Raw genomic sequence first — 12,543 nt, forward strand, 5'->3', positions numbered from 1 at the left:
CAAGCTAGAGGTGGTAGCGACGACTCGCCGTGTAGGAGTCGGTCGGCCTGAGTTACCCCACTGATACCCCGGATCTTCATGCAAGGCGGCACGCCTCATCCTCCTTTTGCGTCGCTGTGATACGTTCACGCGTCGAGGCATGCCGTCACGCGCTTATGCGTGACGAGAGACCAACGCGCTGCTCGCACTGTGCCTAGCACGATTGGACCGGACTCGGGGCTCCTTTTCATCGCACGCTGTGCAGTGTGTGTGCAGCAAGAGGGGAAGCTGCTACTCAACTTCTTACCGCGGCTCGTAGTGCTGCACCATGCGGCATTCTGAACACGTAGAATCTAGCGCTGACGCCTGGGAACTTTATCACATCGAGAGAGTGCACCTTTGAGGCTTCGGATCCTCTTTCACGTCTCGTATGTAATCCCGCCATGACCACCGCAAAGATCGTCGCCCCGGCACCCATCGCTGAGGTCCCCATCCCACTGCTCGCCGATAAGTCAATAGTCAAAGTCAATACCGGCGACCTGGCCGAGCAGGAACCGCTTCCGTTTGACCCCAAGGCCCTCAGAGAGAAGTACCTCGCCGAGCGAGATAGACGTCTTGCGAGAAACGAGGGGATCGAGCAGTACACGCTTCTCGATGGCGAGCTCTCGCGTTATCTGAAGGATCCCTGGGTTGAGCCGGGATTCACGAGGGATCCGGTGGAAGAGGAGACGCATGTTGTGATTGTGGGTGGAGGGTATGGGGCGCAGGTTGTCGCTGTCAGGCTGATTGAGGCTGGGGTCGAGAACTTCAGGATCATCGAGAAGGCTGGAGACTTTGGTGGGACTTGGTAGGTTGCTATTACCGCTGGGTTCAAGCACGTGTTAACGGCATCCTAGGTACTGGAATCGATACCCGGGTAGGTTCCGTCAAGGCCGTTTCTGCTGCTGCTGATTCAATCCTTAGGTGCTCAGTGCGACATCGAGTCTTACATTTACATGCCTCTACTTGAGGAGCTTGGCTATATGCCTACAGAGAAGTATGCGAAAGCAGGGGAACTGCTCGGGCACTCGTGCATGATTGGCGAGAAATACAACTTGTACTCCAAGGCCTTGTTTCAGACCGAGACTCGCGAGATGCGCTGGCTGGAAGAGGAAGGCAAGTGGACTACTCGCACATCACGCGGCGATGTGATCAAGTCGCGGTTTGTCATCCCTGCGGCAGGGCCGTTGCATCGGCCCAAGCTTCCTGGCCTGGAAGGACTCGATGAGTTCAAAGGCCACTCTTTCCACTCTTCGCGGTGGGACTTTGACTACACTGGCGGCGACCCTTCTGGCAATCTGCACAAGCTGAAGGACAAGCGTGTTGGTATAATCGGGACAGGCGCTACGGCTGTTCAGATTGTTCCTCACCTGGGTGAGTGGGCACAGCACGTCTATGTCTTCCAGCGCACGCCGTCATCGATTGATGTCCGCGGCAATCGACCTACTGATGATGAGTGGGCTAAGAGCCTCAAGCCGGGTTGGCAAAAGCACCGCATGGACAACTTCGATAGCCTTGTCAATGGCGGCAATGAGCCTGAGGATCTGGTCGGCGACCGCTGGACAGACATCATCCGTTCTCTCCTCACCGTTAAAGGCGATCCGACCGAGGACCCCGCTGCATTTGCCGCCAAACTCCAGCTCGCGGACTTCAAGAAGATGGAGAGCATCCGCGCCCGCTGCGATGACATCGTCAAGGACAAGGCAACTGCGGACGCCCTGAAGCCATGGTACAACCAATTCTGTAAACGCCCGTGTTTCCATGACGAGTACCTGCAGACTTTCAACCGGCCAAATGTCAGGCTCATCGACACCCGCGGCCAAGGCGTCGACCGCCTGACAGAGAAAGGCGTCGTGGCCAACGGCACCGAGTACGAAGTCGACTGCCTGATCTACGCGACCGGCTTCGAGCTCGCAAACGAATGGTCGCACAAGACCGGCATCGAAATCTACGGGCGCGACGGCACAACCATCACCGAGAAGTGGAAAGACGGCGCCGCAACGTTGCACGGCTGGTCGAGCCGCGGGTTTCCAAACTGCCTCTGGGTGTCCATCGTGCAAGCCGCGCTGACGCCAAACTTCATGCACATCACCGCCGCGCAGGCACAGCACTTTGCGTACGTGATTGCGAGGTGTAATGCGCGCGGGATAAGGACAGTGGAGCCCACAAAAGAGGCCGAGGAGGAGTGGTGCGATACAATTGTCAAGGGCACGGCGATCAGGGCGGACTTCTTCAACGAGTGCACGCCGGGGTACTACAACAACGAAGGCAAGCCGAGTGCAAGCGCCGCGCGAAACGCGACGTATGCATATGGCAGCCAGGCATTCATCAAGATCCTGGAGGCGTGGAGAGAGAAGGGGAATCTAGGTGGTTTGGACGTACGGTACTTCGAGAATGGACGGGCTAGCGCAAACTTGTAGCTCTTAAACGTACGTCTGCTACATCAGACACACGCCCAACCTTTGCATGTCGAACTCGGCCCTCCGTGCCGAGCACACTCAGAACCCACCAGCCCTTACCTCGCCAACAAAACTCGGCTTCAAGTAATCCCCAATCTCACCCTCCTCAGGCGGCGTACACAGCCCCAGCCCCCTACTCTCCCGGCCCCTTGGGCTCGCACTTCCACCCCGCCCGACCCCCACGCTGCTCGTCTTCCTCCTCTTCCCCGTCCCATATCGCTCATAATCCAGCTCATCCCTCAGACTCTCCACCTCACTTTCCTTCTCCTTCCACAGGCGCAGCACTTTCTCACGCTCGTCCTCGATCCTGCGCGCCTCGTCCTCGGCTTCGAGCTTGATGAACTGCAACACCGCGTCTCGGCCCGCGGCCGCCGCGTCCTCGCCCTGCAGACTTGTGCCCGTACTGCAGCCGATAGCGCCGAGCAGCGCGCCGGCGGGGGACAGGATGGGCAGGCCGCCGGGGAGCGTGCAGAGGCGCTGGCTCGCCGCGAACGAGAACGCAGATGCGAATGGTGTGTTTGTTTCTGAGAGCGCAGAGGTGGGGAGCCGGTTCGCTGCGGAGGTTGCCGCCATGCACAGTGCGGTTTCGATGCTCGAATGCTTTGCCGCGTCGTGCCGTGTGAAGGCTAGCAGGTGCGTGTGCGCGTCTACGATGGCGATGCTCATGGGCAGGCCGAGGTCGGCGGCGTACAGCGAGGCGGCTTGGAGCGCGATGGTGGCGCCGGTTTGGGTGAGTGTGGGGAGGGATGCGACGGATGTTGATATAGAGGTCATGGTTGTGCGGTGTGTGCACCGAGGATGCAGGTCGTGGTGTGCGGCGTCGAGATGGATCTCTCAGGCCAGACGTAGAATCGCAGAGACGGTCCTCAATCTGTGGTATCCTCTGATGCGTTCTGAGATGCTGTTTCAAGCAATGGCCATGTGGGTGTAGAAAAAAGGATGACTAAGTCGAGTGTAGTATGGCAGATGCCGACTGTACTCTGCGACGAGATGTGAAAAGCTCTGAAAAGGCCGAAAGCAAACAGCCCAGCCCAAGAAACAGCAGAGTCTCAATCATCGAGTATCACAGAGACACGCGACAGTGGGCACGCCTGCTCTTGTAGGTCACCATGTGACAAGGGCCGTCGGGAGCCCAGGACAGAAGTGGAGAAAACGGTCATAATCACACCAAAGCCAGGACGCAGCGTGGATGCAACAGTCAAAATCTGGGGCACAAACAAGCATCATATTTCGCACATATCCCAGGCTCCTGACTCGAATTTCTTGAATAACCGGTGCGTTTGGGCGCTGGGCGGGTGCGGGCGCAATGAGGCCGGGTCTGTTCTCCCGAAAGGGAAATACTTGGTGCTGTGGAGAAACGCAAAATCTCGCTTCTGGGAGTTGAGATGGATACCGAAGCGGACTATCACTCGGCAAGAGATCCGGTAAGTCGATTCAGCAGTGGAGTTCAGCAGGAATAATGGACGGATGCGAAGCCGGATGAGACGGTGCTGCATCGCCGCCGCAGAGGTGCGGTCAGATTACAGTACTTTCCTGTCATCGGGTTTGAACCGAGGTCTAGGCCGAAAGGTATCACGTCGCTATCTCTATCACACAGTCAGCTGCGAGTTTCTCTATAGAAGATGATATTGTCGTTGGAGTCGTCGAAGACACATTGCATTGCTCATCGATGAGTGACCCTGAAGATCGCGTTGCGTTAGTCTCAAAACGTACTAGCTGGACAGTCTAACGGGGCAGCGGCACTGAAGATGCGGGTACAAAGAGACACCTTCATCGCGACGGATCCCACTTTACTAATCAGAAGGTCACATTGGAGCTCCTTCGCGTGTACCATGGCAATAAGGTCCGCTTCTCTCGCGTGATGCGAATCAAAACGCCCCACAAAAGGACGCGTGCAAAGAACATCGTGCAGTTAATTTGGATGTTATTGCAGAAACAATGCCAAAGAGACGCTTCTCAGGGAGGAAAGAGGGTAGCATCATATGATGGGGGTAGGCCTATACTCCTGCCTTTGTGACAATCCCAGGCCGTTATTTGGTGACTTTCTTGATCTTCAAAACCACTCTCCCTTTTGTTGCCTTTGTCCAGTATCTTACGAAGTCTCCTTCCGTGCAGACTGTCATTGTGCAGTTCGGTCTGCTCAACGGACGCATGCGAGCGCGTTCAAGGCCGATTCTGTCAGAATGGTGCCAGCTCCGTCTATTTGAACGCCTCACAGAATACATTACTTCTCCCGCCCGATTCCCAGAAGGAAGTTGAAGCTCGACACTGCATCTCATTCAAAAAACAACAGTTATTTGCGCCATGTCTTGCGCCATGTCTTGCGTCTCCATGGTGTATCCCAAGTCAGTATCATACATCACGGAGACAAATTACTTCAGCATTGAGCATACGAGAACAATCTACGATATCCTCCCAACTACATCTGGAATACTACCCACTGTTACTGTATACGCTACGCCAGCCGTTCAAGTACGTGATGAGCCCCGAAATGATGACGATGTGGTCGTTTTCTGCGGCATCATCGCACCTGTGATAGCTTTCTTCCTAGACTGCTAGTATACTGCACTCGTTAGAGATGATGAGCTGCCAGCTTTAGGGGTAAAAGATGATCAAAACGCTACCGTGTGCCCGGTCCCTGGTTCCTCGCAGAGTAGTCAGATGCCAGAACCCCATCAAAATTCTAGCGCAACCACGCCAAGTGCTCGAACACGGACAGAGCATGCAGTCCGATCGTGAACGACGCCGCGACAGGGGCAGTTTGCTGGAACTAGATCATCGAGAACGCATATCAAGCTTGAGAGCTACATGAAACTATTCATCGAACATGCATCTGACCAAGAGTCTGACAACAATTGCGACGTAATTACCTTTCGATGGCAACAGAACTCTGTGGCGTTCACCATACATACATCTAGTCATTCTCCGTTGCCCAAAAAATTGCCCGTATATTTCTGTGCCCATAATGCTAGCTACTTGGTTGTCGGATTCTGGCGTTTCGAAATAGTTCGATAACAAAACGGAATGGCTCCTCGAGATCAGTGCATGCTTACAGAAAGCTGCGGACACTCCAGAGACCTGTTTATTATGCGGACCGATTTATAACAGACGTCAGTGTTTTCAACATCATCGTACTGGCAACATACCCATCAATATGGTGTCCAAGCCTGGCACTGAATCTGACCTTGCGAGACTGCAGACCTAGCTAATAGCGGATGTGTTCTTCCTTAAGCTCATCATGCCTTAGACGATGGCTCAGAATTGGACTGTTAAACACTCGTTGAATCAGATTCCGGCCCGAGTCGTCGTCGACCACTGACCAGGCCGGTAATGCATTCACCTTGAGCTCGCCAACTAACCAACCTAACATGTGAGACACTCCTGTATCTTCGAGGCGGTCTCGCCGCATCTGTCTCGATTATACTCCCAATGATTGAACACGACGTACTTTGCTCTCACCCGAATCACCTTCGTCCCGATAGGTATCACGCGCTGTTGTCGTTGCTACTGTGCTTGCATTCACCTAATGCCACTTCCAGCTACTGAACTGTTGCAGCAGACGCTAAGCGACTTGATCATCTGACTCTCCTATAATAGCTTCTATTCTCAACTTGATTCTCGCGATCGCTTACTCGTTCAACTCAATAACAAACTTCTCTTGCACACTAGAAGATTTCTCAGCTCATTACACTACTCAATACTACTTCCGCATCTCTTCACTTTCTAGGGTAATCTCAAGGCACTCCAGAGCAACAACAAGGCTCTCTAGGACACCATCAACACCCTCCACCACAAATGCAACACTGTCGCAATAGAACATGATAGCCTCTAAGAGCAGTTCAACGTGAGTAATTTTTATTCCTGTTTATTATTTCGCTCCAGCTCACCGTGTTGGGATTTGATCGAAATCCACTAGATAGAGCTCAAGGACGCGGATTCCCTCAAGTGTAAGGGTTTGTCGGGCTGTCCATCATGCGTAGTCTACCTTACGTGCGCACTGCGTATCCCCCGCGCCACTAAAGTCCGGGCCCTCCAACTTGTTGACCAGGTCAACTACGACTGAATGGTCGCATGGAAGCAGCTCCACAAGCACCAGACGAGGGTTGTCCGCGCAGGGCAGCGCTTCTCATAGGCCAGCTCGCTTCTCGATTGGGTTAGGTCTCCCGCTTTCACGCACTGTAGATAATCGCTCCCTCAGGTAGACTCAATCGACAGTTCACATAGCCACACTCATCAGGTTATGAGCCCCTCCTTTTTTGATCGCGATACGACCGTGGGATAGTACACCTTGCCAGAGCGCAGGTACTATCGCAGCGTACCGACGATATTAAAGAGAGCGTATTTCCGCGGCACCTGTAGCCCACCGTCTCAACTCCGGAGCTACCCTACCAGTACCCCTCCATTACCCATGGTATACGATATATTACCCCACAGCAACATGGCTCTCCCGGATAGCGTCGTACCGAAGCTTCGGCTTGACGGCTCTAATCACTTTCATTGGGAAAAGGCCTACAAGCTCTACGCCAAATCACAAGGTTATCATGGCCTACTTGACGGCACATGGGAGGAACCTGAGGTCAACAAAGGCGACACTCTGATCACGCCTAGGACGATCAACACTACATACCCAGACCAAGCGTCACTGCTCCAGGCCCAGGAAGAGGTCAAAGAACACAACAAGGCCGTTGAGGAACAATACGTTGAAGAGTGGAAGCAGCGTCGACGATGGGAAGCCGCGTCAGCTGCCCTCGGCCTAGTGCTTCTCTCCACTGTCCCTCAGTCTCTCTATGAGAGCATCAGCGACTTGCCAGATATTGCTGATCAGTTCAACACCATCGTCGGTCGATTCAGAGACCAGGGCGTCACAGAGTGCTCTATTTGGGCTGATTTCTTCAAACTGCGCGCTCATGAGTGCAATACCACCATCACATTCGTCGACAAGTTCAAGGCAGGACTTGCCAAGCTCACTCAGATAAAGGACTGCAAGCTCTCTGACAGACAAGCCGTCTATCAGTTCATCCTCGCCATCGATACGTCGTACCCAGACTACGCCCGACAGCGCCGGGCTGATCTGCGCAACAACCACCTCCCAGGTATCACCAAGATGTGTGCCGAGTTGCTCGATGAGGCTCGTCGCGACGATCCCATCAAGGCAGCTTACTCCTCGGCCAAGCACCATTCTGGGGGTGACAACAACAACAACAACAACAACAACAACAACCGCAACGATACGCGTGGCCACGGTGGCTCTCGCGGCGGACTCGGCCGTGGCAATCGTGGCGGCGGTCGAGGTGGCGGCAACTCACAAGGCAATCGTGGTGGCGGTAATCAAACTGGCAACAAGTCCACTGCTGAGCGAGCTCATTGCAAGCTCTGCAACCACACTCACTACGGCGCCGGCGATAATTGCTGGCATACATATCCACACAAGGCCACGCCTGAGTGGCGTGAGCGAAATGCGGAGCTTCTCAAGTCCAAGAAGGACGGCTCCAACGCAGCAACGATAAAGGACGATGCTGCTGGCGACCTGTACTTCACCAACGGCGGCGGCCTCAGCTTTGCAACAGTCCGCAAGACACCCGTGATTGACATTAGCGACACGGTGCGTGAGCTTGCTGGACGCAGTGAGTACCACAATCGTCTTATCCTTGACACTGGTGCCACTGATCATCTCTGTAACGACCACAGTAAGTTCGTCAACTTTGACCAAGGCGGGTACTACGCCATCATCAACACCAGGGCTGGTCCCATTACTGTCACGCAGAAGGGCACCATCAAAGTCACAGTCCTCTGCTCTGACGGCTCCAGTCAACAGGTTTCATTCACCAATGTCTTGTACGCACCCCAGATGTTTGTATCGGTACTCTCCCACTCTCAGCTGCGTGAGAAACACCTCTACTACCATGGTTACGACCACAAGCTGTACCTGCGCCAGAACGATCATGACACCGAAGTCGCTTACACTCCAGAAGTCGACAGGATCCCCACGTTTCTGCTTGCCGGTGACAATATCCAGACAGCTCAGTCTCTTGCGTTTGCTGCAGTCACAACAAAGACTCGCAACAGTATGCTTACACCCACCCGTGATGTGACTCTACAAGAGCTCCACGACCTCTTTGGTCACGCCGACGTCCGTACGTTGAGGCATTTGGTCAACAGCACCACTGGTCTCCGTCTCGTTGATGTCAAGCAATTCTCATGTGAAGCCTGTCTACTCAGTAACTCACACCTGCAAGTCTCTCGCGTCAAGCCCAATCGCTCCGCCACCTTCCTCCACCGAGTCCACGTCGATATCGTCGGGCCGGTGACGCCAACAGGACCTGAGGGTGAGAAGTACTGGGTCATCTACACCGACGATTTCTCTCATTTTCGGTGGATTGACATTACCGACGACAAGCTAGGTATCACAGGCAAGCTTTTCTCATATCTTGATCGCATGAAAACTCAGTACAAGGTGACCGTGGCGGTCATCCACGTTGACAACGACACAGTCTTGGTGAAGCAGCGCACTCGCGCAGATTTCACACGCCGTGGCACCATACTGGAACTCTCCACTCCGAGGACCGCACACCAGAATGGTGTCGCTGAGTCCAGCAACCGTATCATTGAGTCCCGCGCCCGCACCATGGCTCTCGCGGCTCCTCATTTTGACAGAAATATGTGGCCTCACGCGGCACGGTACGCCGTGGAGCTGGTCAACCACACGCCTAGCGCAGCTCTAGCTGATGGTAAGACACCTGCCCAGCTTCGACTGGAGCATCTCCGCGTCACTTATCCAGTCCCCAACCTCTGCTCATTTCGTACGTACGGTGAAGTTGGCTACGTCCATCGACCTGCACAAACCCGCGTACAGAGCGCAAAATCCTATCCCCGCGCCGTCAAGATGTACTACGTTGGCCGAGAGGGTTCCCAGATCTATCTCATGTGGGACCCCGTCAACCAGAAGGTACACCGTACGAGCAGCGTACAATGGGCTCGGCGTGAGCTGGCCACTGTTGTTCAAGCTCACCAGCAGTCTCTCACCGAAGCGGTGGACACTAACAAGCCAGTTATCACCATCCCCTTTCGCCCACTGCAGCCTTTGCCACCGCATCAACCCACCGTCACTGCGAGTGACAATAAGGGGGTGGATGGTATCAAGCAAGGCAGCGGCTTTGGCTTTGGCGGTCTCACTGAGGCCTCCAGCTTCGATTTTGACAGAGCTATTAACAACTCAACAGTTATTGAAACTGACAATCGTGTCACTAAGCCAGACGATCGCAGTCTTGAAGCTGTGGCCAACGCCCGTGCCTCTCCCAATCCACGCCTCCGGCCAGATTTTGCCTATGCCCCCGTCAATCCCACGGCGGATGCCACACGTGGCGGCAACCAAGCCTCTCGCCGAGAAGAGATTGACGGCGATCTCAACAACCGCAATATCGTCTTGGGCAAGCGAGTTCGTCGTATCCGACAGCTCTACGTCGCGATCGCGCTTCACAACCCACATATCACACCGCAGCTCGCCCGCTGCTTCGCCATGGCCATCTCTGGAGCCTCGGCTGTCACCAAGGTTGAGCTCCCGCCTGAGCCAACCTCTGCCAAACAAGCTCGCCAGCACCTATACAAGGATGGATGGATTGAAGCTGAAGGCGCCGAATATCAAGCTCATGATGATAACAGAACTTGGGAGACCGTCATCACGCTGCCAAGCGGCGTGTGGGCGTTGCCAACCAAGTGGGTATACAAATACAAGCTGACAAATGATGGCAAGCTCGAGCGCCTCAAGGCCCAGCTCGTCGTCTGTGGCAATCGTCAAGACGTCGACTTCTGGCGTGAGACCTACGCGGCAGTCGCCCGTGCCACTACTCTAAAGGTGTTGCTCGCCATCGTAGCGGCTCTCAACCTTGAGTGTGACCATGCTGACGTTGTCACTGCCTTTCTCAACAGTCTACTTAACGCTGACGAAGTCGTATACATTCAGCTGCCAGACAGTCGTAGGGCTCGACTCTAGAAGGCCTTGTACGGTCTCTGACGCTCACCTCGACTCTGGTATGAGGAGCTATCTTGCTTTCTCGCCACTATTGGATTCATGCCATTGGAAGCTGACCCGTGCGTCTTCATCACCCAGACACGCCAGCGTATGACTGAGGTCAAGCAGCAGGTCTTCGACAAGTACAAGTGCCGTGACTTAGGCCCTATCAGCCATTATCTCGGTATCCGCGTCCGTCGTAACCGCCAGCGTCGTCTCATCGAGCTCTCCATGGAGGGATATATCGACAAGCTGGTCCACGACTTCAAGCGTGAAAACTCTGCAGCTCGCCATACGCCGCTTGACGTGGCAGTCCTCGGCCTCAAGATGCGTCCCACGGACGATCTTGCGCCTCTCCAACAGCTGCGTAACTATCAGACTATCATTGGCAAGCTGCTCTACCCAGCGACACAGCTGCGGGTGGATATCTCATTCCACATTGGCTTTCTTGCCTGCGCCATGAGCAACCCCACGCTCCGTCACTACGACTACGCTATACAAGTCATCGACTATCTCAAGACCTACAAGGATCTCGTCATGACGTACAAAGCTCCTCGCGGCGCCACACTCACTATTGACATGTTTGTCAAGTCGGCTCCCACCGACCTAGGTCTCCACGGGTACTCTGATGCTTCATTTGCTGACGGCGAAGACCGCAAGTCCACCTCCGGCTATCTATTCAAGTTGGCTGGCGGGACTATCTGTCATAAATCCGTCAAACAGAAGCTTGTCACCACCTCCACGACAGAGGCAGAGTACGTGGCCATGACCTTCGCAGCTAAAGAGGCCACCTGGCTTCACCGGCTGCTTCATCAACTCGGCTACAAGTCCGACGATACTCACCCTATCAAGCTGTTCGGCGACAACGAGCCTTCTATCAAGCTTCTCCACAGTGACGGCCACCATGAGCGTACTAAGCATGTGGATATCTACTATCACTACGTCAAGGAGCGCGTCCGCGATGGTCATCTCACGGTTGAACACGTCCGCACGACAGCCATGGCCGCCGACGGCCTCACCAAACCTCTCGATCGCGTAGCTCACGAGCGATTTCTCCGTCAAATCGGCCTCGGCAAGCCTACGATCGTCAACAACACCACCAACGGCACCTCCGACGTCACCACCGGGCTGACAATCAACGGCAACTGCTAGACGACGGCGTCAGCAGCCACACACAAATTGAGTACAATGGAGGACAGGATAGGCGACAACAGGCGGAGGATAGTCAGGGTTACCATGTTTCCAGCGTGAGCTCCCGGAGCTTCAATTCACTCGCTGTGGGGGTGTGTCCGCGCAGGGCAGCGCTTCTCATAGGCCAGCTCGCTTCTCGATTGGGTTAGGTCTCCCGCTTTCACGCACTGTAGATAATCGCTCCCTCAGGTAGACTCAATCGACAGTTCACATAGCCACACTCATCAAGGGTCGTCCGGGAGCACTATGCCGCCGTTGGTACTCAGGTTGCTTTTTGACAGGCTCTTAGTCTATCCTCCAAATTGGTGTCACCCACATTTAAGCCTAGCGAGGGTAGTGGCAACAGATAGAGGATCTCAAACAACTGCGGTTCTTCCAACAGTAGCAGCGTTGACTCTAGGATCTAGGTTTGAGATCCAAGGATTGGGACACAACGGTATAGCACGCAGTGAATCATTCTTTCTGGGTTTCTTGTTGTTTCAGCTGGTCCAAACGCACGATTGTTGGACTCATGGCCTATATTTTTCTTGAGTCAACGTTAGCAGTATCATTTGTTTATTGCTCAGGCTCTCATCTCAGCGCTGTTGTCACCTCGCATCCGCCGTTTTTAGACTTGATAGCTCTTCGGTGCATTCGTATACTCTGAGCTTATCCTCTTTCGATTACACTAACGCATGTTGCTGGTGATGAGAGGCTTCGTGGAGGGCGGCTTGAGAAGGTGCAGAGATTACCTAGGCTGCTTCGGGACTGGTGCAGCTGGCAGTCCTCCCATCATGAGTGCTCTCTTCTGGCCTCAACATCACGCACAGCATTGCGCCCATCTCATTCATCGTTAATCTTTAATTGATGGGTATTTTCTATCTGACT

At 54.3% G+C, this 12,543-nt stretch overlaps 4 protein-coding genes across 4 annotated transcripts; 3 read left to right on the plus strand and 1 right to left on the minus strand.

Annotated features, from left to right (window-relative positions):
- Positions 1 to 68: 68 nt before the first annotated feature.
- On the plus strand, positions 69 to 2,474 carry M421DRAFT_425450 (FAD/NAD(P)-binding domain-containing protein). Its single transcript, XM_033594076.1, has 3 exons — positions 69 to 826; positions 876 to 895; positions 943 to 2,474. Exons 1-3 carry the CDS (start codon positions 423 to 425, stop codon positions 2,436 to 2,438), a joined length of 1,920 nt encoding a protein of 639 aa, XP_033443998.1. The 5' UTR covers positions 69 to 422; the 3' UTR covers positions 2,439 to 2,474.
- A 3-nt stretch (positions 2,475 to 2,477) lies between these two features.
- On the minus strand, positions 2,478 to 3,539 carry M421DRAFT_304820 (uncharacterized protein). The gene has a single exon (XM_033589145.1). It carries the CDS (start codon positions 3,249 to 3,251, stop codon positions 2,517 to 2,519), a length of 735 nt encoding a protein of 244 aa, XP_033443999.1. The 5' UTR covers positions 3,252 to 3,539; the 3' UTR covers positions 2,478 to 2,516.
- A 3,376-nt stretch (positions 3,540 to 6,915) lies between these two features.
- On the plus strand, positions 6,916 to 7,488 carry M421DRAFT_74505 (uncharacterized protein; the record flags this gene model as incomplete). The annotated part of the gene is made up of 1 exon (XM_033597051.1): positions 6,916 to 7,488. A coding segment is annotated over one exon (573 nt), but the record flags the coding sequence as incomplete, so codon positions are not given.
- Positions 7,489 to 7,548: 60 nt separating this feature from the next.
- On the plus strand, positions 7,549 to 8,310 carry M421DRAFT_43017 (uncharacterized protein; the record flags this gene model as incomplete). The annotated part of the gene is made up of 1 exon (XM_033594622.1): positions 7,549 to 8,310. A coding segment is annotated over one exon (762 nt), but the record flags the coding sequence as incomplete, so codon positions are not given.
- Between the last annotated feature and the right edge of the window lie 4,233 nt (positions 8,311 to 12,543).

Source organism: Didymella exigua (assembly GCF_010094145.1).
Source record: "Didymella exigua CBS 183.55 unplaced genomic scaffold M421scaffold_46, whole genome shotgun sequence".
NCBI classification, from domain to species: domain Eukaryota; kingdom Fungi; phylum Ascomycota; class Dothideomycetes; order Pleosporales; family Didymellaceae; genus Didymella; species Didymella exigua.